The sequence below is a fragment of the Sciurus vulgaris genome, assembly GCF_902686455.1.
Source record: "Sciurus vulgaris genome assembly, chromosome: 3".
In the NCBI taxonomy this organism is placed as follows: domain Eukaryota; kingdom Metazoa; phylum Chordata; class Mammalia; order Rodentia; family Sciuridae; genus Sciurus; species Sciurus vulgaris.
The window spans coordinates 566,340-588,643 of NC_136463.1; the positions used below are offsets into that span (position 1 = coordinate 566,340).

The 22,304-nt window shown below is 55.3% G+C and overlaps 1 protein-coding gene across 1 annotated transcript; it reads right to left on the reverse strand.

The window, feature by feature from the left end:
- Positions 1-2,353: 2,353 nt before the first annotated feature.
- Positions 2,354-20,701, reverse strand: NARF (nuclear prelamin A recognition factor). Its single transcript, XM_079131019.1, has 11 exons — positions 20,543-20,701; positions 19,438-19,518; positions 15,572-15,715; positions 12,743-12,875; positions 10,494-10,628; positions 8,865-8,983; positions 7,401-7,527; positions 5,781-5,844; positions 4,823-4,960; positions 4,427-4,584; positions 2,354-3,265 (listed from the first exon to the last, which is right to left on the reverse strand). Exons 1-11 carry the CDS (start codon positions 20,567-20,569, stop codon positions 3,024-3,026), a joined length of 1,368 nt encoding a protein of 455 aa, XP_078987145.1. The 5' UTR covers positions 20,570-20,701; the 3' UTR covers positions 2,354-3,023.
- Positions 20,702-22,304: the final 1,603 nt, after the last annotated feature.

The window sequence follows — 22,304 nt, forward strand, 5'->3', positions numbered from 1 at the left end:
TGCTGTTACCCACCCCTGCATGCTAATGATCTAACCCAGGGCCTCCTGCGTGCTAGGCAAGCAGTCTCTCCATGACTATGACCCAGCTCTTGCCTGTTTTTAGAACGGACAGGAATTTGGAGATCTTTAAGAAGTTGAGGGTCCCATGGTGTGGGCTTGTGATCTCAGGGATTTGGAAGGCTGAGGCAGGGGGATCACAAATTTGAGGACAGCTGGGACCACTTGGATCCTGTCTCAAAAAAAATACAAAGGGCTGGGATATAGCTCAGAAGTTAAGAGTGCCCTTGAGAGAGGAAGAGCAAGTTGTGCTAATTTGTAAGCAGGCACCTGTCTCATCCTGAGGGTGGCTTTGTTCTAGCTGGCCAGGGACACTGTCTGCATGCTGCCAGCACCATGCCAGGCTGGGCCAGCAATGGTCACAACGGAGGCCTGCTGGACCCATAACCAGGGTCCATGGGTGGAAACCATCCTCTGCTGCTGGGTTCTATTTCCCACCTGGTAAGGCACTAACTGCCCCACGTCCCCCTCCGTGGCGTGTCCAGTCAGGAGCAGGTGTGCAGCACTGGGACCCCACATCAACCCACCTTGCCCTGCAGCCCTTTTGTCCTCTGGGGGGCCCTCCCGTCAGCTCCCTTCCTTCACAGCCACCTGGCCCAGGACCCCACACTTGGTTCCATCTGCCCCTCTGGGGAGGCTGCCCATCGCCAGACCCACCTGGGCTCCCTACAGGAGATCCCTCCCTCCCTTTGCAGAGGGACCTGTCCTTCGGGATTTGGTCCTTCCCACTCTCCCCTGCCCCCGCGGTGCCTATTTTTTCTTTTGCGGTACTGGGGTAAACCCAGAACCTCAAACATTTTCTTCCGAATGTCCCTTCCCTCTCGAGCCCACAGTGGTCTCATGTTGTACGTTCTAAGACTTCTGTGCTAGTATGTAAAAGCCCCCTGGGACATAGTCCCATTGGTGGCATTGTCAGCTCTGTAAGCGTAACCCTGGGTGTCCCAGAGCACACCCCCGAGGTGCTAATGTTGTTGGAGACTTGCAGAGACCACGCGGCCAAGAGTGAGCACCCCCTCCTCTGACTGACTTCGTGAACAGCAACTGCCCAGCAAAAATAAATAAAACATTCTTTCCAAACTAAAAGGACTTCAGCCCTTGCACGTTCTCACCTCAAGAAACATAACGCATCCTTACAGAAGCTAGGTCACAAGTCTGAGGCCAGCCTGGGCAACTTGGCAAGATCTTGTCTCAGAATGAAGGGCCGGGGTGCAGCTCACTGGCAGAGCACCCCCAGGTTCAAGCCCCCATACCAAAACAAAGTCTCGCCGTCTCCCCAGAGGTCACTGTGCCTTCAGTGACGTGGACTCAGTCTCTAACTCGGAGTCGTGGGTTTGAGACAAATGTCATGACAACTGGGGAAAACGTGGTGCTTGTGTGAAAAAAGGTGGACTGGAGACACGTGTTGGGTCTTCTCATTGTCCAGTGCCCCTGGGCAGGTCTGCCAACCACTTGGACCACGGTGCCCTCAGCTGACATACCTGGGCCGGACTCAGTGAGGGTCACACCAAGACAGGCATGCCCAGAACCCTCAGCTTCTCAGCATCAGGCCAGCGGGCAAGGCCGTGGGACCTCAGTGGTCAGCACACTTGCAGGCACACAGGGCAAAGCTTCCCATGCAGCAGCAGGCTCTGCGTGGCCAGTCTGCGTCCAGCCTGTCCCCCCTTACTGTCATGTGTGTCACGTGCGCCAGCACTGCTGTGACCGTCAGCCTTTACCTGACTACTCAGGCTGCGGTCATGCAGAGAAGAGGACCCATCTGTACTCCCAGTCAGCCAGGGAAGGCCCCATCTGTCAGAGGCCAGATCTCAGGGCCAGCTGTGCTGGGATGGCGCCAAGGTGCTCACGCGGCCACTGGAGTCCTCCTGAGGGAGGCAGGACTTGCTGCTGAACCCGCATGGGCAGCTGCTCAGGTTTGGGTGTGGCAAGGGAGGGGACCCGGGCTGCAGCCCAGCCGGGCGGGCTCCGCAGTCAGGCCCTCTCCTGCTGTTTATTCCACACTGGTTCCTTCAGAGGATGAGCACCCGACTGCATGTATGGATCTTTTAAAGCAAAGAACGTACAGCAACACGTGCCGGTCACCCACCTAGACAGGCTCACCGCACACACGGGACCAAGGCAGCCTGATGTGTGGCAGCCATGCGCCCAGGAAATAAGTGCTGCACCAGGCCACCTGCTGGCCTCGCAGCACCGCCAGCTCCGGGTTGAGCCGGCCAGCTCCGGGAGTCTGAGCCCCATCCTTTTGGAGACACTGCGTTCTTCCTCTCCTTAAGGCAGCACAGCCAGGGCTGAAGGGGGCTGTCACCAAGCGGGGGCGTGGCGGTCCCGCCCCTGAAGGGCGGGTGGGCCTGTGGCTCTCCTGCCTGGCCCTGATGGTGCTGAGCTCTGGGGATGCCCCACGCCTTCTCCTGATGTTGGGCACCCTCGTCAGCCTCTCCCCCTGCATGGTCCAGCTCAGACTAAATGCCCCAGGTCATGCCGGGCCCGAGTGGCCAGTACACAGGTCCCCAGCCAGCTGCGGGTGCCCAGCAGGGCGGGAGTGCTGTACTCTGGTGGCCCAGGAACCGGGACCACTGCTGCCAGCACTCTTGGTCGTTCTTAGAAACATATGGGGGACAGCAGGAGCCAACTAGGCCAAGAGGCGGGAAGGCGCTGCGGGCTCAAGCCCAGCCCTGCTGCCCCACTTCTGAGCAGCCGCTGAGGAGTGTGGACTGCACCTGCCCTCGGCTCTTCACAGGACAGCGTCCAGACTTTCAACCCTAGAAGATAATGCTCTGTCTTGGTTCTCACTCTTGGGGTGTTTCGCACGACCTTAGGATAAAAGGACCGTTGGCCGGGGGCACACCTTCCCCCACACTGTGTCGGGGCAGCAGAGGACAACGACAGCCGGGAGGCTCAACAAGCTGTTTCTTGGAGGCCCACCCTCCAGCTCAGAGCAGACCTCCTGTGGACAAGCTGCCCGGCTTCTTTCACCACCTGATGTCCAGGCTGCCTGAGCAACGCACGGGGCTCGGGTGCGTGGTGTGCAGCGCTTCCTGGGCACTGGGGGAGCCGCTGCCCTGCAGCCACTCCTGGTACAGTTCCTGCAGGTGTGCGCTGGTCTCTGGGGGCTGCACAGGAATGTCGGAGTAGATGCGTTCCATCTGCCGCAGCAGGGCCTTGTCCGAGTGCCCGTCCTCCGTTTGCGCTTGGCCTCGGCCACTCAAGCACCCTGAAAGGCACACACAGGAGGCTGCTGCTTCCCTCGGAAGCCAGGCTCTGGGAGACAGTCTGGGCAGGGAGGGATGGAAGGGACGTGCAGGCTCCGTGGTGGAGCAGCGGCGGCCCCACGGGGCTCGTCAACGCCGCCTGCACCGGCCAGGCCTCCTGCCATCAGTGCTGCTCTCTCCCCAGCGTGCAGATGACATGCTCGTCGACAGCAGGACATTCGCCTCAGAGAACCAGCAGTGGGCTGGGCGCAGCTCTGCGGCAGAGCATGGCCTGGGGAGGACGGGACCCTGGCTCTGTCGCCGGCACCACCACGACCAAGGGAGCAAGCTCCCAGGTCCGGGCCTGGGGCGGCGGCCGCTCAACCTGTGGTCTCCACTGCTCGCACACAGGGCCTCCACAGAGCCCAGGACGCGCCTCCCAGAGGCCCTGCCTCACCAGCCCACACCCTGAGCCCGACAAGCTCTGCGGCCCTGCACCCGCCCCTAACGCGAGCTGGTGTCCCTCCGGCTCCTCCTCCTGGGCGAGGTTCTTCTAGCCACTCTCCTGTCCCGTTCTCCATGGCGTCTGCTTCCTTGCTGGCTCACCCTGGGCCTCTCTAGGAATGCTGCCCTCGGGTACCCACATCCCTTCTCCCTGGGAGGGACACAGACGTCCCCAGGTCCCGGTCAGCTCCAGCACACAGCAGTTAGGCGGGCTGCCACGGCCAGGGGCTTCTCGCTCTGCATCAGCGGGTGCTTCCAGGGGACCCCATCCATCTGGCTCTGGTCTGCTCTGTCCCTTGCGGGAGCCTGTCCTCACCTGCCTGGGTCAGGAAGGTTCTCAAGCACGGGGCTCTTGGGGCCCCCAGACCTGGCTCTCCTCAGCTCAGGCAGGGGCCTGCCTGGGTCCCCACAGCCGGGGGTCCCTCCACAGGGTGCTGCAGACTGAGGTGCGCCCAGCCCTTTCACTGTGTGTTGCCACAGGTAAGCAGCCCAGGCTGGACTTGGACTTGAGCTCCTCCTGCCTCAGACCCCCGAGTCCTTGGGATCACAGGGTCAGGGTGTGCCACATGCCCGGCCACCCTACGTGGGGAGGCTGAGAGGAACGGGGAGAGCCAGCACAGCCAAGGCCATCACAGCACGACCCCAGGGCTGGGGCTGCCCGTGGCTCTGCTCACACTCACCCCTGGGACACGCGAGGACCTCCACGAAATGGTACGGGAACTTGCCCTTCTTGAGCTTCAGGACCAGGTTCTGGACGTTCCTGAAGCCATAGGCAGCAGCGAAGCGCAGCAGAACCTCCCCGTCCTTCTCCAGGGTGACCTCCTGGAAGCCTTTATTTCTATAAAACAGATGACGCAGGTTTTGGCTGTAGAGCCATCTTTCTGGGACTTGAGGTCCTTTTCCAGTCTAAGTTGGGAACGTCAGCAAGATGAAGTTTGGGTCAACACACGTAAGGCCTTTTGGTCGACTGGCAAAGCCTCTCCTGTAGAGGACTCAGGCCACACCCACACCACCCGCAGCGGTGCCCAACTGCCCTGCTGGCCACAGGTGGCCTGCTGCAGACACCCCAGCTGCACCTCAGGGCGCGGTAGGTGATCTCCTTCACGTGCTCGTTGAACAGCTCCTTGGCCGCGTGTCTGAAGACGTGGGCCAGGTGCCCGTCAGAGCCAGTTCCCTCGTGGCGCCTCACTGGGGCCTCCTTCACATCTCCAAACCTCCAGGCAGAGGGAGAGAAGTCCTTAATGAGGATGGGAAGCCACAGTGGAAGCCAACCCGATGCCCAGTCCCAGGCCTAAGGGCACCCCACAGCCACAGCCTCTAGAAACATTCAGGTTTGGGGAATCATGGTCTTAAGGAGTGCAAATAATCGGCATGAGGCCTCCCCGCCCTGGTCTGGGCTGCAGGTGGGCTCGCTCATTGCTGGCTCGCTCACTCACTTCCTTCTCTAGCTGCATGTGCAACTGGAGGGACAAGGACCAAGCACCTGAGTGACCTGAGAGCGTGTCTGCCGGTGCTGAGCCACAGCAAGGACGCTGGCACCCCAGGCCTAGGTGCAGACCCTGTCCAGCATAGAGGTGTTGAAACTCCCTGGGCCTCAGTCCCATCTCCCAAAACAGGCCACAGCTCAGGCCCTGGGACACAGATAGGAGAAGGACATGCAGGCAGCCTTGTGGTCCTGGCTGGGCACCAGGTTGGCCACCAGGTCGAGATGGCTGTTGTGTCCTTGGCTCCAGTGGCCCCAAGGGAGCAGAAGCACCTCTGCAGAGGGGGGCCTACCCCTGCTTCTGATCTGCCTCTTTCCTTGAGGGCTTGGCGTGCCCGTCATGCAGAGAAGTCAATCCTGGCAGTTCAGAGTCCTGACCACATCCAGTTCAAGCCAGGAGGGTGGCCACGGGTTGTGATGGGGCCACAAATGCCCCATCTCAGTGCTCAGTACTCTGGTCACAAAGCAGTGGAGCCTGGGGCTACTGGGGGTGGCCCAAGAGTTCACAGGAGGCCCCGCCCACCAGAGAACCCCCACCAGAAGCCACTTACAGGGTGTCCACTGCGGCGTCTTTCACGGAAAGGTCACTTTGCTCCATTATCTGAGCAACTTCACCTACAGACAAACAAGAGGCCTGAGACACCAAGGACAGAGGCCCAGGCTACCACAAAGCCGTGCTGTCCCTCCTCTGGAGGAGTCTGGACTAGAGACCCTGGACTCCACCGTGCCACAGAGCAGAAGCAGACTCAGGGAAAAGCACAAACAGGCCAGGGACGGAGGCCTCCCTAAGCCTCGCGCGCCCACTCTGAGCGTATGCAGGTGGACACTTCTGTGCACAGCCAGATACCCTGCAGAGCCTGCTGTGGACAGTGCACACCAAGGTGTCTCAAAACCAGAGGCTCTCTCCTCACTTCTCCTCCTTTTGGTGCTGGGGAGCTTTACTGCTGAGCCATATCCCCAGTCCTTTTTCTATTTCTATTTTGAGATAGGGCCTCACTAAGTTAGTGAGGCTGGCCTCAAACTTGTGATCCTCTTGCTTCAGCCTCCCAAGGTGCTGGGATCAAAGGTGTGCACCACTTTTTCCTCACGAGGCATCCTGAGAAAAGCCCCTGGTGGAACCAGAGCCCCCTAAATGGCTGCTAAGGCCAGGAACACAGTACATGGCATGAAGACCGTGGTGTGGTACAGCTGGGTGCGGCGCTGTAACCCAGCCCTACTCAGAGGCTGAGGCAGGAGGACCAAGTTCAAGGCAGCCTGGACAACTTAACAGGACCCTGTCTCAAGTAAGTAAATAAAATAAAATAGAAAATAAAGAGGACTAGGTATGTAGCTCAGTGTGAGCACCTTGGGTCCAGCCCCAGTTGATACTCAAGTGGCACATGAATGGGGCTGGGAGCTTGTGGTAGAGGGCCTGCCCTGCATGCTTGAGGCCCTGGGCTTCATCCCAGCACCAAAATACAAACTGCTGGATGTGGTCCCATGACGGCTGCTGCGTAGGCTGTGCCTTTCCAGCATGAGCAGATGGCCACTGGCCCCTTGACAGGGAGTGCAGGCGGCACACAGGGACCCTGAGCCCCTCCTGCCACGTCACACCCACAGGTACAGCCGAGGTGGGGACCTTCCTGTGGGCAACAGCTCGCCAGGCCTCCTGGCCTCGCCAGCAGGGGAGCACCTGTCCTCCCGCTCTGCTTGGCCTCAGCTGGTCTCAACACCTGGAGGCCTGTTTTCAGCAGGGACTCCAGCTTTCTTCCAGCTCCCCCATGACCTCAGCTTGCTTTCCTCTGTCTGGGCCCAGGGGTTTCCAGGAACGACTTCCATCCCCAGGCACGGAACCTGCCTGCTCAGTTCTGAGCACACCTGAAAGGTGCTGCCTGCTGGTGGCACAGTGCATGGGGGGGCCCTGCTGTTCCCTCTGTGAGCGCTCCACTGTGTCCAGGGCAGACGGTCAGGAGGCCTCCTGTGGTCATGCAGGACCCCCTCAGGGCAGCAGGTGGAATGGGCCACAGCCAATCCACTGCCCCAGTGGTTGTTGCAGAGATCTGAGTTACGTGTGCACAGAGAAAGCAAGGCTGCATCCAGGTCCAGCCCTCCCTTCAACCCAAGGGAGGCCACTCAGCACTGGCCAGTTGGAGAGCCAGCCAGGGTCCAGGCACGGACCTGCAGCCTCTCACCTGATGTCAGCACACAGTCAGCACCCTGGGCACCATGAGCAGCAGAGAACCCCTCCCGCAGAGCCTCCAGCTTCTTGTCGTAACAAGGGGCCACAACTACATGGAAAATCTTCTCTGGGGCCAGGTTCTGTGGAAAAGAGCATCACATGCTGAGGGTGGGCAGATACTCCCTGCTGTCCTCCACCAGGCACTGGGGGTGCTGACCCGGGCTGAGCCCTGGTTCTGCCTCGCTCTCACCCCACCCTGGGCTGCTCCAGCAGTGCTGCCTCACTCTGGAAGGAGCTGGTTCACCTAGAGAACCTGCAGGCCCAGAAGCCTGGGGAGCCTCCCTCAGAACTAGGAGGGCGGAGCCTTCCTCCAGGACTGAGCACACCAGGTACGACAGGAAGAGCACGTGTGTGCTTTGCCTGGCTTACCACAGCCTCCTGAGGCTGCCCCTGGGTCTTGTTGTGAGGAGCAGGTGCCCAAGGCTAGACTAGAACTGGGCAATGCCAGGGAGGCCTGGGCTCAAAGGCCCTACTTGGGGCAGGGGCAGAACCCGAGAGGAAGCCTGCCTTGCTCACAGGCCCACAGGGGGTCAGGTGAGAGGTGGCTTCAGGCTGGGTCCCCCATATTGCATCTCCCCAAGAGGGTCCAGGGCATTGGGCACCAGCTAGGGGAGGGCAGGCTGGCGGAAGAGAAGACAGACACCTGGACATCCTCCGATGGGAAGGCAAGGATGAGGGCAAGGTAGAATGGTTTCCTGCCCCTACAACTCACACGCCAACACCTGCCCACTATGACTTTATGAAGAAAACGATCTCTGGGGCCGAAACAGCAAGGTTGCCAGGAGAGTGGCCTGCAGCTGGCTCCGAGTGTGTGCGAGATCCTGTTCTGCTGTCTTCTCTGGTCGCCACGGCACACAGGCAGCGTGGCTCCTCTGAAGGCCAGTGCAGGAGCCACAGCACTTAAACGTGGTGCTCCACAGCTGCCTCCAGGCACCAGGCTTGGGCCCCGGGCTGCCAAAGGCCCACATGGCAGCAGAGGGTACAGGATGGGGCTGGGGGTGAAGGAGTCCCAGGCTGGGACTCCTGCCGTCTCACAGAGGACAAGGACGAGGCCATGGCAGAGTCTCACAAGGAGTCAGGTGGCACCCACCGTCTGAGGGGAAGCCAGGGCCGAGGGGAGGCTGGTTTCCTGAGTGACAGTGGTCTTCACAGCCTCAGGCACAGGTCCAACCAGGCCTCTGTGGCCAGGCTGGCCCAGAAGCAGAATCACAGTGTTTCTACTTGGGCCAAAATGGGTCCAGGAGAAAAAGGTTAAGAAGAAAGGAAGAGATTATGACAAGAGAAGCCCAGAGATGGACGTGAGTGGAAAGGGTGCTGCGGGGTCTTGACCTGAAGCCATGGCTCCCAGGAGTTCACCTGGACATAAGGGTCGTCTGTCTCCTGACCAGCATGCTGCCCTCTGAGGAGCTCAGCTTACCTGCTGTCTGGCGAAGTAATCCTTCACCAAGGAGCCCATGACCTGCTGAGGGGACTTGGCGGTACACAGGTGGGGAGTGACAGGGTGGCCCAGCACCCGCTCAGCATAGCGAGCCCAGCCTGCGAAGGGAGAGTCCACAAGGTCAGCTGCAGGACTTATCAGGTTCACACAGACCACCCACCACGGCCTGTCCTCCACAGCTCAGGCAATGTCGGGGGTCCTCAAGGTACGAGGTGCTGGAAAGTGGGAAGCACCCCGTGGGCCTCCACTGGAGAGCACCACATGGGAGACAGCTAGGGCGGGGGCAGCAGGCCCCCATTGAGGAGGCAGGTAGCCACGTGCAGGTGGGAGAGGCCCAGCACACTGACCTGCTGGAAATGAGCCCAACACTGCCCACTATTTAAAGCAATGAAATGTAAGAAACTTAGGCCCCAAAGTGAATTCTCAATAGCAAAATGGGCACCGTGTTCACTTCTGCTCGAGTCAACAGATGTCCACCATGCCACGGTGTGGCTGTTGCAGTGCTCTCCAGGGGGCCTGCAGCAGCCATGGCCCGCTCTCCCCACACTGGGTGAGGCCTGGTAAGAGGGCCCAGCCCCATGGACACGTACCCAGCATGAGCCCTGGTAAGCACTGAAGCCCAGGACATGCCCTGCACCTGAGCGGAGGCGGGCAGGCTTCTAGGAAGGCCTGCCCAGGGCAAGAGCCCTACATTCAAATCTCGGGCGTCCCCATAACCCAGCCTCTACACCCCCAGCCCTCTTGACACCTGCACGCAACAGCCATCAGGTAAGAGAGAACTGCCTGAGGAGCAGCATTAGGCAGGCCCAAGGGATACCCGTGGACCTCAGCGCAAGGGGCAGCACGCCCAGGACGCAGACCTGCACTCGAGCTGCTGGGGTGCAGCTCTGCAGGTCTCACAGGACCAGGCAAAACACCAGGCCCGCAGAGGTGGCCCTGGCCACCGTGGTGAGAGCCAGGCGGGCAGACGAGGCTGTCAGAAGCCAGATCCCGAGAGGTGCCCTGCCACGTTGCCTGTAATCACTTGACAATTATTTGGTAATCTGAAATAATTTGAATATGATTTATTTTTACTAAAACACAGTCAGTGCTGGGTACGATGGTGCACACCTGTAATCCCAGCAGCTTGGGAGGCTGAGGCAGGAGGATGGAGAGTTCAAAGCCAGCCTCAGCAAAAGGGTGTCACTAAGCCACTCAGTGAGACCCTGTCTCTAAATAAAATATAAAACAGGGCTGGGGATGTGGCTCAGGGGTCAAATGCCCTGAGTGAATTCCCAGTACCCCACAAATAAATAAATAAATATATAAAACACAGTAAGCACACTTACCCCAGAGACTTTGCAAATGTGTAAATGAAAATTTGGGCTGGGATGCAGCTCAATATGTGAGCACTTGCCTTGCACGTGTGAGGCCTTGGGTTCAATCCCCAATACAGAACAAAAACCAAAAAAATAGCACAACCGCAGGCTACCCCCAAACTACCAGCTGGTAAGTGTCAGCTCACATGAACAGCACTGGGTCGGATGGCCCCCACTCTGCGAGGCTGCAAGCAACGCCTGCCAACCACCCCCTCGCCCAGTGCCCAACCTACCCCAGCCCAGGACTGACCTGGACAGGCAGAGGTCAGCATGGGCAGTGCACGCTGCTCCTCACTGTGCTGATGGAACCGACGCACAAACTCTTTCTGGCTCTCCAGGATGCTCAAGTCCGCAGCTATGGAGGTGTCGAACACATAGTGCACCCCTGCAAGAGGAAGGGTGCTGTCTCCAGCCAGTGGGGACTAGGCTGGGGGCCCCTAACCACACATCTTGGCTCTTCTCTAACTAAGGGCCAGTTCAGGCCTGAGCATCTTACTTTCTCTTTAAATAAGCACACATCACTTTTACAATGCAGTACACAGGTCCTGTCTCTTGTCTCTCCTCTACGTCTGTGTCAGACATGCCTCGCGATGCTTGGTGTGTATGTTAATGGGACATCGTAAGCATGAGCAGCATTCTCTTCTAGCTCAGTGGTGTCCTGAACAGAGTGAAAATCAATGAGAATGCACCAGGTGTGGTGGCACACTTCTGTGATCCCCGCGTCCTGGGAGGCTAAGGCAGGAGGATGGCAAGTTCAAAGCCAGTCTCAGTAACTAAGTGAGGCTCTAAACGACTTAGTGAGACCCTGTCTCAAAATAAAAAATAAAAAGGGCTGGGGATGGAGCTCAGGGGTAAAGCACTTCTGGGTTTAATTCCTCAATACAAAAACAAACTTATAGCTGTTCTAAAACTTAAAAGAAGTCAGATATTTTAAAAAATAAATATTATGAAATTCAATTTTTTTTGCAAATATAATCATTTATTTAGTTAATCAGACTGTGAACATTTTTCCAATTCTCTACATCATTTTTAATGACTTGCTATTGTACAGGCTTTAGCCAGGCAATTCCCTGTTGTTGTACATTTAGGTTGTTTCTAATTATTTGCTATAAAACAACAATGAAGCTAAATATGAAATTCAAATTTTCACCTTAGAAGAAACCAGTTTTGCTGTGGATATATTTTCTTGGTTAAGACATAACAATAGGGCTTGGGTTGTGGCTTGGTGGTAGAGAGAGCGCTTGCCTAGCATGTGTGAGGCACTGGGTTCGATCCTCAGCACCACAAAAAAATAAATAAATAAAATAAAGTTATCAAAAAAAAAAAAAAAAAAAAAAGACATAACCATTGCGCACTGGGGCAGGCCCTCCACATCAAACGCAGAGCACCGATAGCCCTGCTCGTCTGGTCTGGAGGGCAAGCCAGCCTGAGCCCAGGGATCAGCAGTGTGCCAGGGTACCTGGGTGAGTGTGCATGCGGCTGCCAGGTCTTGGGGCAGTGTCGCCTACCAGGAGAAACTGCCCCTCACCAAGAATGCCCAAGAGCAATGTGGCCAGAGGCTGCTTCTCAGTCCTCGGTCTTGCCTGACAATGCTTTTCTGAGGGTCTTGGGATGACCGTCCCCACTATGCTTACTCTTTACAAAGCCCCAGGGAGCATGAAGCCCTCTCTGGCTGATGACAGCTCTCCTCCTCTACCCTCTCTGCCCGCCTGCTGGCTGCCATGCCATGAGGGTGCTCAAGGGCTCTGTGACACCACTGTGCAAGGTCTGGGCACACAGAGCACTCGGCAGCCCTGTGGCGGCAATAGCCTGACAGGGCAGAAGGCGTGGGAGCAGTTTTACTTCCTTGTTGATATTTTCCATCTTGACTGTATTCTCTCCCTTTTTTGTGGGGCAGGTGGGTACTGGGAATTAAACTGAGGGACCCTTTACCATGAGCTACATCCCTAGTTCTTTTATTATTTTTCACTTTGAAGACGGGCTGGCTAAGTTGCCTAGGATAGCCTTGAACTTGCAACCCTTCCTCCTCAGCCTCCTGAGGAGCTGGGATTGCAGACATGACCACTGAGCTGGCTTGATTCTGTTCTTAAATTACCACCTATCACTCCTCACATAAAGAATACCTGCCTACACCCCTCCTGCTCTGCACCTCAGTTTCTTGGGAAACTGGACACTCATTTCAGATTCTCTATCCAACAACACCCTCCATGAGCTGGGAGCGGCACTGAGGCTACTGTGCAAGGGCAGGGCCTCCCATACCCCTGCACAAGGTCCAGCAGGCACTCACGTCTGGCTCCAGAGGAATCAGCCCTTCCTGCAACAAATCTTGTCTGTGCAGAGCATGGGGTAAGTAGCCCTGCCAGCCGTCGGTGCAAGCTGGTCTCGTGACACAACGCAGGGTCCTTTCACATTCCATGAGAGGCTCCTGGGAGTTGCTCATTTCTCTGGGCCCTTTGTGATCTCAGGTTTCGAATCCCCAGCATTACCAAGGTGACTCACCAAGACTCTTGAGGAAGCCACAGAGCCTTCTGGACGCGTCAGTGACACTGAGGTCGAATTTAGCAGCAAAGTAAGGCAAAGACTGAGGACACACAGACACTACCAGCACTCTGTGCTTTGAGGTATCACATCTCTACAAGAGAACAGAGGGGGTCACCTCAGCAAAGGGCAAGCAGACACATGGAGAAAGACTCAGATCCAGCAGGCGGCAGCACACGTTCTGTTCCAGTCCGCTGTTCTGCTGCTGTGACTAAAAGCACCTGCGCAGCACAACTGTGAAGGAGGAAGGCCTATCTGAGGCCTCATGGTTTCAGAGTCAGTCCACAGGAGGGCGGCTCCATTCCTTGGGGTTTAAGGTAAGGCTGAACATCATGGTGGGAGAGGGTGGTGGAGGAAGCAGCTCGCCTGACGGTGATCAGGAAGCAGAGATTCCACTTGCCAGATACAAATATATATACCCCAAACCCATGTCCCAATTCCCACCTCCTCCAGTTACCACTCAGTTAGTCCCATCAGGGATTAATTTGCTGATTAGGTTAAGGCTCTCAAAACCTAATCATTTCGTCTCTGAACCTTTTTGCATTGTCTGGGTGACACCTCAAATCCAAACCATCATATATTCCGTCAAAGATGAGTAAAATAGACCAGCACTGGCAAACATGACTAAGGGGAAAGGAGATCAGGATTGGAAACAGGACCATTCACAACATGGGTCCCTGAATTACAGAAGCCATCCAGTGACAATGAAGATCATATACCTACAAACTGAAATTACTGTGTGCAAGGGTCAGTCTCGAGGTCACTCACTAGTCTTTTTTTTTTTTTTCTTTTTGGTGGTGGTGCTGGGGATTGAACCCAGGGCCCTGTGCATGTGAGGCAAGCAATCTACCAACTGAGCGATATCTCCAGCCCCCAGCCCAGGTCATTCAGTGGCACACTTTAGCCGCTAAAAATTTTAAGTCTAGAGGGAGTGAATAACTGTCCCCTACAAACTATTCTAGAAAATTCTGACTAGCCAGGCCTGGTGGCCATGCCTATAATCCCAGTGATTCGAGAGGCTGAGGAGGAGATCACAGGTTGAAGGCCAGCATCAGCAACTTAGCAAGACCCTACGCAATTCAGTGAGACCCTGGATCAAAATAAAAAATAAAATGGACTGGGGATGTGGCTCAGTGGTTAAGTGCCCCTGGATTCAATCCCTGGCACCAAATAAATAAATAAACTATATATATTTATGCCTTAGTAAGGAAAGCTTTCTTTAAAATGTAAATTAAAAATAGTGAGAAAGTGGTTGGCATAAGCAGTGTAGGGAGAACCCCAGGGACCCACCAGCACCATCAGACTGAGCACAGTCAGCGACAGCCCTGGAGGCGTCTGCAGGGTCGCCAGGCACCAGCGCTGGCTGCAAATCAAACACAGCAGAGCCCACCCTCACTCGCCTCCCATAGCACCACTGTGCCAGCTCTGGACTTCTGCATCAGAGTAACCCCTGGCCTGCCAAGGGTCAGTGTCGGGATCTGTCACCAGTAGCTGAATGATGTTTTCAAATATTGTAGAATATAAACAAACAATATAACTTAACTGTGACTTGTCAATAAACATACCAAATATTTCCAGCTGAATAATCACCTAAGGGTGAATGTGAATTGTGTACTTGATACCAAGGGTGGGCAGGGCAGCTGGACACAGCTGTCCCTCTGTACTGTGCAGCAGTATCAAGGGACAGAGGCACACCAGGAGAAAGCAGGCATCACCGACTCCAGCTCAAGGCCATGAGTGGCTGATACCACTGTTTCCCGACGGGACACAGCTGAGCAGATGAAAAGGGGTGCCACAGGTTCCTGATTTCAGAGCACCCCAGCTGGGCGCCCACTGCTGACTATGCACCCCTTGGAGACTGCACACCACGAAGGGTACACCGGGCATAGCTAATGCTGACAAGAGAGACAGTATTTCTACCCAAAACTGAAACCTAAAAAAGGGTGGATGACTTGTCCAGGAAAATGCCAGAAGGAGCGAGGCTGGGCACCTGAGGTAGGTTGGGTGTTGACCACTGCACGCAGTACTCAGTGTCCTGAGTGGGGTGCAGCTCAGTGGCAGAGGGCTTGCCTACCATGTGTGAGGCCCTGGATTCCATCCCCAGTCCTCCCCAAATAAACAAGCAAACAAAAATCCAGAAATTTTCAAGGCTCTAGCCACTGACTAGAGAAAAAACCTACCCTACTCTGCCACGTGGTCAGGACACAACACCTGGCAAAGTGGGACGCAGGCACTCTCTGACAGATCATGGCAACTCTCTGGGTGCTGTATGTCAAGACGCCAACAAGCCTGCTGCCCTCATTTCTCTCTTTCCCTTTTGTTCATCTTATTGAAAGACAGTGAGGCCTGTTAGTTCTGCACAGGAGGTCCAAAGGACATGCTGAAGGAGGATTTGGAGTCACACTTCCTTGAAGACTGAGCCTGACCCCCCCAGTCACACGAGACCATTAGAACCCAAGCCTATCTCTGAAACTCAGGCAGAACAATACCCTCTGGGCCTCACCAGACTGTGGTCACCCCTCCAGCTGGGAGACTGATGTGTGCTGCCAGCCACTCTGCCCCAGAGTCAGCAAAGGAGTCTGTCTGGGAATTTTATTCTCCACAGAAGGGCTCAGGAGAAGGTAGACTGCAGCAAGGGACCTCGTGAGACTGAGAAAGACAGAGGTGTGTGTCTGATGTCCCAGCAGAGGCTTCTGTGCATTCGGGGAGCAGACCTCGCCTCCCCCTTCACCCACCACCCCCAGCTCAGCTCCCTGGGCACGGTGACAGAATGTGCTCTGGACACCATACCTTGTTAAGGTTCAGAACACGGAAGAATTCCTTGGCGCTCTGCTGGGAGAGCTGGGCTGCGTCCTCTGCGGTCAGGCAGCTGCTGCACGCCAGGCAGTCACTCAGGAATATCTTGGCATCGGCTAACCTATGGAACTCTCCCTTCTGTGAAGAAAGCATCGGTTTTGCATTAACATGCTTCTTTTTTTTTCTTTTCTTTTTTCTTTTTTCTTTCTTTTTTTTTTTTTTTTGTGGTCTGGGGATTGAACCCAGGGCCTTATGCACGCAAGGCAAGCACTCTACCTACTGAGCTAGATCCCCAGCCCCATTAACATGCTTCTTTAGGGAGGGTAGCAGCATAAACACGAGTCGCAGAACTCATGCTAGGCATGGAGACATTCCAGGCCAAGGCCGAGAGCTCAGCAGCAGGCCCATGATGACAGTCACAGGTGGAACCAGTCCCAGTACTGTCACATGTGGGAGGAAGATGATACTCCTGTGTGCTGTGAGCTGGCCCGGCAGGACCCTTCGTCTGCAGGGCCTGTGCCCCAGCACTGGCTCCCCGCTCCAGGCTCCCCGCTCACCCTATCCCATGGCTCCTGTGGGTGCCCTGGCTCACTCACCCTATCCCATGGCTCCTGTGGGTGCCCTGGCTCGCTCACCCAATCCCATGGCTCCCGTGGGTGCCCTGGCTCGCTCACCCTATCCCATGGCTCCCGTGGGTGCCCTGGCTCTATCTCCAGGCGCACAGTCTGCACCACCCACTGTTGGCTCTGGGTCTCCACCTGCAGGTGAAACGGGGTCCTCAAACCATCCTGGACAGGGCTGGGGGTGTGCGGCATGCCCCATCCCCACCTCCTGAGCAACTGCTCACCTGGATGCAGACTGCAGAACTTCAGCCATGCTACACTTTGTCCTCTCCTTCCTGACTGACCTCTACACCCACCCCTGCAGCCTCCAGAGACCTGCTAGAACATGAAGCGTGTCTCCACTGTTTGGTGCCCTGACAACGGACCTGCACATGGAAGCCCATATCAGTCCTCATTTGCCCCAGGCCCTGCCACACTGGCCCTGACTGTTCTTGTGTTCCTTGTGCTCCTGGAGGGCTGCAGGCTCACCTAACAAGTGGCCCTCACAGAGAGGGTGTTCCCACGCCTGTTTTCTCTGCACCAACTACAAGCGTTAATGTCTGTCCCCCTCAGTGAGCTTACGAGCTGTAGCTTTGTCATGTTCCTTCTGCTTCCACACCTTAACAGGTACTGCATGCAAAATGTGCTCAGTGAATGTTTGGTGGGTGAACATATGAAAATGCTGAGCCAACAGAATCATTTCAGTGAGGATCAAAAGCTCTGGAGGTCATCTACACAGTTTTTTTTGTGGGTGTTGTTTTTTTTTAGTTTTTTCTTTGTAATTGTAGATGGACAGAATATCTATTTGTTGATATGGGGTGCTGAGGATTGGACACAGTGCTTCACACGTGCTAGGCAAGCGCTCTGCCACTGAGCCACAGGCCCAGCCCTATGCAATTTTTTCTTTATCACTTGATTTGACAGGAGTCGGCTCTCTGCTCCTCCTTCTACAGCGTACTCTCCAAGTGAGCTCAGATGTGCAGCCTGCTCATCCTGGGATTTTGCTCCTACAGATGCAGACCCAGGAGGTCAAATGGGATTCAGGAGTTGGAATTCTAACAAGTTTCCAGATGGAACTTGCAGCTTGCAGCGGGGCTCTGGCACGTATGTGACCCTGTGGAGAGCAATGAGTTCTGCCTGTGCTGCCCACAGGCCATCCACAGAGACACCCACCACCACCCTGATCACAACGCAGCGCCCTGCAAGTGTCAGGTTCCACCCCTCGCCTTCCTTCCTCCTCCCTGCTTCCTCCTAGAACTGGATTTGCAGCAACCCGCTTCCCTTCATCTCACTATCCCAGTGCTGCCGTCTCACGTCCAGCACACACCACTCCCAAGCCTCGACTGGGATCTTCTGCCACTTTGGATGGCTCGCCCCAACCCGCAAAACTGCCAAAGTGGCTTCCATCACTTACTCTGGCTGCTGCTTCTATCACCTGCCCTAAAAACACACCTGAGGCTTTCCTCAAGGAAAAGCCCCAGTGGCTCCCCAAGGCCATCAACCTGCCAAGGGAGGGCCCTGTCCCTGTTCAGACCTCTCCTGTTCATACCCAGACCTCGAATTCCCACCACCCTTCAGCCTGGCTCCCGTCCCAGCTCCCCTCATCCTAGCGGTGTGCCCATGGCTGAGCTGGCAGGTACATGTGTTATCTCACCCGAGCCTGAGCTCTGGGAAGCTAGTAACCCAGCTTGCCATTACCAGATAAAGAACAGGGCCTCTCAGGGTTAGGTTTCTGTGCAGGATGACACAGCAGAGGGCAGGCCTGGGAGAGGCCCCAGGCCTGGCTGCTACAGAGCGCCAGCCCAACTGGCCCAAGGCGGCCCGAGCTCCCTGCTTCTCTTCTGCTTGGCAGCCACTCTCTGGGTGTTCTCTCATGCTCTGCTACTCCTCAGCCTCAGCCTCTGTTGCACAGCACCAGAGCACAGGTAAACCAAATAAATGTCCTCAGGCTAAACAGCACATCAGAACTACTCAAGAAAAATGTCAGCAGCTCCTCCCGTGTTGCCAGTTCTCCACTTCTCCTCTTACTAAATCAGTCCAGTATTCTGTTTCTTTTTTTTTTTTTTTTTGGTGGTACTTGGGATTCAATTGAGGGGCACTTTATATCACTGAATTACACTGAACTTCCTTTTTTTTTTTTTTTTTTTTTTGTGGTGCAGGGGATCGAACCCAGGGCCTTGTGCTTGTAAGGCAAGCACTCTACCAACTGAGCTATCTCCCTAGCCCTGAACTTCCATTTTTAAGAGAAAGGGTCTTGCTAAGTTGCAGAGGCTGGCCTTGAAGATGTGATCCTCCTGCCCCAGCCTCCAGAGTAGCTGGGATTAGTAGTAGTAGTATGTGTGTATCACCATGTCCAGTGGTTCCAGTATTTTCTAAGGGAAGATATGACCTTAACCTACTGGCATCACATCCTTCTCTGTGACTTGGGAACACTGGTAGGACTTACATGAAATGACACATATAAAGCTCATCTCAGGCTGGGTGTGATGGCACATGCCTGTAATTCCAGGACTTGAGAAGCGGAGGCAGGAGGATCACAAGTCTGAGGCCAGCCCAGAAAACTTAGTGAGTCTCTCTCTCAAAATACAAAAATAAAAAAAGGGTGGGGATGTAACTCACTGATAGAGTGCAAGTGGATTCAATCCCCAGTACAGTAAAAGAAGTAAATTTAAAAAGAAACCATTTAAAAATTAAATTTACATAATCATGAGATTTCAGTTATTTTATAAACATCCTCAATTCTCATTTAAAAAATTTTTTTTCTTTGGGTCCTGTTCTACCACTGAGTTACATCTCCAGTCCATTTCATTTATTTATTATTTATTTATTTATTGGGGGTGGGGGATGTCAAGGATTTAACACAGAAAGCACTTTACCACTGACCTACATCCTCCAGCCCTTTTTATTTTGAGACAGGGTCTCCCTAAGTTGCTGAGGCTATTCTCGAGCTTATGATCCTTCTGCTTTAGAGCCCACAGTTCAATTCTCATTTTAATGGAAATTTCCATTAAAAAAGAGTTGAGACTTAAATATCAGAGCACTAGTTCCTTGTTCCTAGTGCAGTGTTTTGGCTAGGTATGTTTTAGAAGACAGGCTGTGTGGAAATGAGGGACTTTCCTGCACATGGCTATTAGTATCTTCAACTTTACTTCAGTCTTTCTTAGAGCAATTATTTGTTTGGTGACATGAAGTCCAAACAGAGAAAAACAGTACCAGCCACTTACTTTAGGCTGATACAAAACTGAAAAATCTACTTACCTCTCCATTCTCCTGGGCTGGACTTGGTGCATCAACAGACACATTCTCTTGGTCATCAGTTTTCGTTTTTTTACTACATTCCTTAAAAAGGCAAAAGAACACTGTTAAAGACCAATTTTTAACCTGATTCTTTCCACTAAAAATACACATACCAGGCTGGGGTTCTGGCCCAGTGGTACAGTGCTTGTCTAGAATGTGTGAAGCACTGGGTTCAATTCTCAGCACCGCATATAAATAAATGAATAAAGGTCTATCAACATCTAAAAAATAAACACATACACACACATACCCTAACCAATTAACCTCATGTCCAGAAATCTTTTTTAGAGAAGATTCAGGACACTCACATACACACTTGCACGCTCAGTCATCCAACTGCAGTGTCTGTAGTAACTAAGCACTACAAGTGAGGTGGCCTCCATGCCAGGCCAAGGAACCTTTGCCTTATCTGGAACAGATGCGCTTAGAATGTGACGCAGCCATTACAAAGAGCCAGAACTGGGTGCAATTTTCTAAGAGAATGTCTCCCACAAAGCATTAGAAGAAAAAAATTATATCTAGTATTTATGATGTGATACAATTTTTAAGAAAACAAAACCCCCTGCGCACGGCCTGCATGGCTGATACAGCGCGAACGCAAGTGTAAAGGACCACTGTCAGTCACGGAGCGGGAGGGCCCGCCCTGTTTCCCTTTCCGCTTCTGAACTGTTCTCGCTGTCACTAGAAGCACGCGAGTTTTAAAAGTTTATGAGCCGGTCTGAGCATCTGTCATCACTGCACCAACCGCTCTCGTGCAGAACCGCCACAGGAACGGGGGCTGACAACCTAAGCCCCAGCACCGGCCCCAAGCTAGCCGCCACCGCCAGACCCAGGTACGCTCGCCCGCAGCGCCCACCACCAGCGCCCCGCGGGTCCAGCCCCCAGCCACCGGCGGGCCGCCAGCGCTGACAGATGTTCGCAAGCCGCACCCGGCTGGCGGGGCGCTGCCGGGCCTTGACCTGCGACCACCAGCCTGGACTCAGGTCGCGACGCTCTGAACCCACCCGCATCCAGACATGTCCCCGACCTCCGACCCCAGTCTCGACCACGTCGGCCGCGCGCCCACCTTCCTGGTGCAGTGCTCACACTTCATCTGGAGCGGGACAGGTGGGAGGCTGAGCGCCTGAGCACAGCGGAGCACCGACCTACACGGACACCTCCGCCAGCCGCCCGCAGCCCTTTGTTGTCTTTGCTCTGCAGAGGCCGCGCCCCTAAGAGCTGTGCGGAACCAATGAGAGCGCCAAGGCAAAGAGAGCCACACCCCTGGGCCAATAAGGAGCGTGAAGAAAATGGTTCGGCCCCACCCTTATGGCGCTGTCTAGGCCAATGAGAGAGGCAGCAAGGGGCGGGCCTTTAGCCGAGCCAATCAGAGTGTGGGGAGATGCTAAGTCGCCCCATCCGACCCTTTGCGGCCCTGGTCAGCTCTGCCCCGGGTTTCCGCTTCGTGCGTGTCTTGTGGCAATGACTAAGACGTTTGCGAGGGCTGTCCGGAGGAGGGCGAGTCGGGGCAGTTCCGGGACAGGCCGATCCGTCAGCTCGGCTTTGAACACGTGCCTTCCCTGCCTCGGCTCTTTTTGGGCGGAGCCGGCACCGCCATGGCCTCCCCGTGGTTCGTCACGTAGACCGGGCAAGGCGGGCGGTGCGCATGCGCGAGGAGCAGGACCGTGTGGGCGGGGCTTGGGGACTGGAAGTGTTTGTTGAAGGAAGACTGTTGGGCCCTGGGGTCTGTTCGTTGCCGGTAGCGTTTCGTTTTTAATACCAGAGATTGGCCCAGCAGTGCTTCACCACTGAGCCGCATCCCCACCACTCTTTATCTTTATTTTGGCGTAGGGTATGGTCGCCCAGTTGCTGAGGCGGACTGTAACTCGGATGCTCCCGCCCAGCCTCCGCAGTAGCTGGGATCCCAGGCGTGCCGCCAGCGCCCGGCCACCGCAGACCCTTCACGCGGGGATCGGCGCCTGCCGTCGGCTCGGGACGAAGAACGATCACCGCTCCTCGTGGGCGCGTGGGAAGCCCGAACCTGAGCGTCTGCATGAGGCCGGCCGCGGGCTGCCCCGCGCGGGCCCCGCACGGCTGCTGGAGAGCAGCCCCGACGCCAGGTGGCAGGCTTCTCGGACTCGACGACACCCTGACATCTGAGATGCGGGCAGAGGGGGACGAGGGTCGCAAGGCCCCCGCCTAGGCACGGCACCTGCAGGGGCGACTGCTCCTCACACAGGAGTCGTCCTTCTGTCTGCCAAACGTGCCACCAAGTAACGGACGGTGGCCAGAGGCCGGGCCTGCCCACGGGAAGCCCACCCACCTCACGTGGAGTCTCCAGCAGAAGCGTCTGTGCGGGCACTTCCCTTAGAGTCTGGCCTAGAACCTTCTCACGGGCCAGCTCTGTCAGCCCCGCTCGTTCCTCTAAGAAATTGGTTCCCGTGCAGCAAGACTGATTTGTCCTCCTTGTGTGCAGGGTACCGTGGAAGCACTGGACTTTCAGATCACAGACATTTTCTGAGTCAGCTCATGCTGATTCCAGAATGAGAAACGAGAAGCCTGGTCAGGCACAGTGGCCCCGGTATACCAGCAGGGCTAGGGAGGCCCAGGCAGGAGATTTGCAAGTTCAAGGCCAACCTCAGCAGCTTAGCCAGATCTTGTCTCAAAATAAGGGCTGGGAAAGTAGCTCAGTGGTACAGCGGCCCTGGGCTCACATTATACACATCTTTTTTATATTAAAATATTTTTTATTTTTACAGACACATTTGGATTCATTGTACACAAATGGGGTACAATTTTTCATTTCTTTTTTTTTTTTTTTTGGCAGTGCTGGGACTTGAACTTAGGGC

Coding starts and splice junctions, on each gene's coding strand:
- NARF (XM_079131019.1), bottom strand. CDS start 20,569: ATGAAGTGTGAGCACTGCACCAGGAAG. Junction 12,876..15,571: donor GTGTTCTGAACCTTAACAAG/GTATGGTGTCCA, acceptor GTTCTCTTGTAG/AGATGTGATACCTCAAAGCA. Junction 8,984..10,493: donor GCTGACCTCTGCCTGTCCAG/GTCAGTCCTGGG, acceptor CTCCCTTCGCAG/GCTGGGCTCGCTATGCTGAG.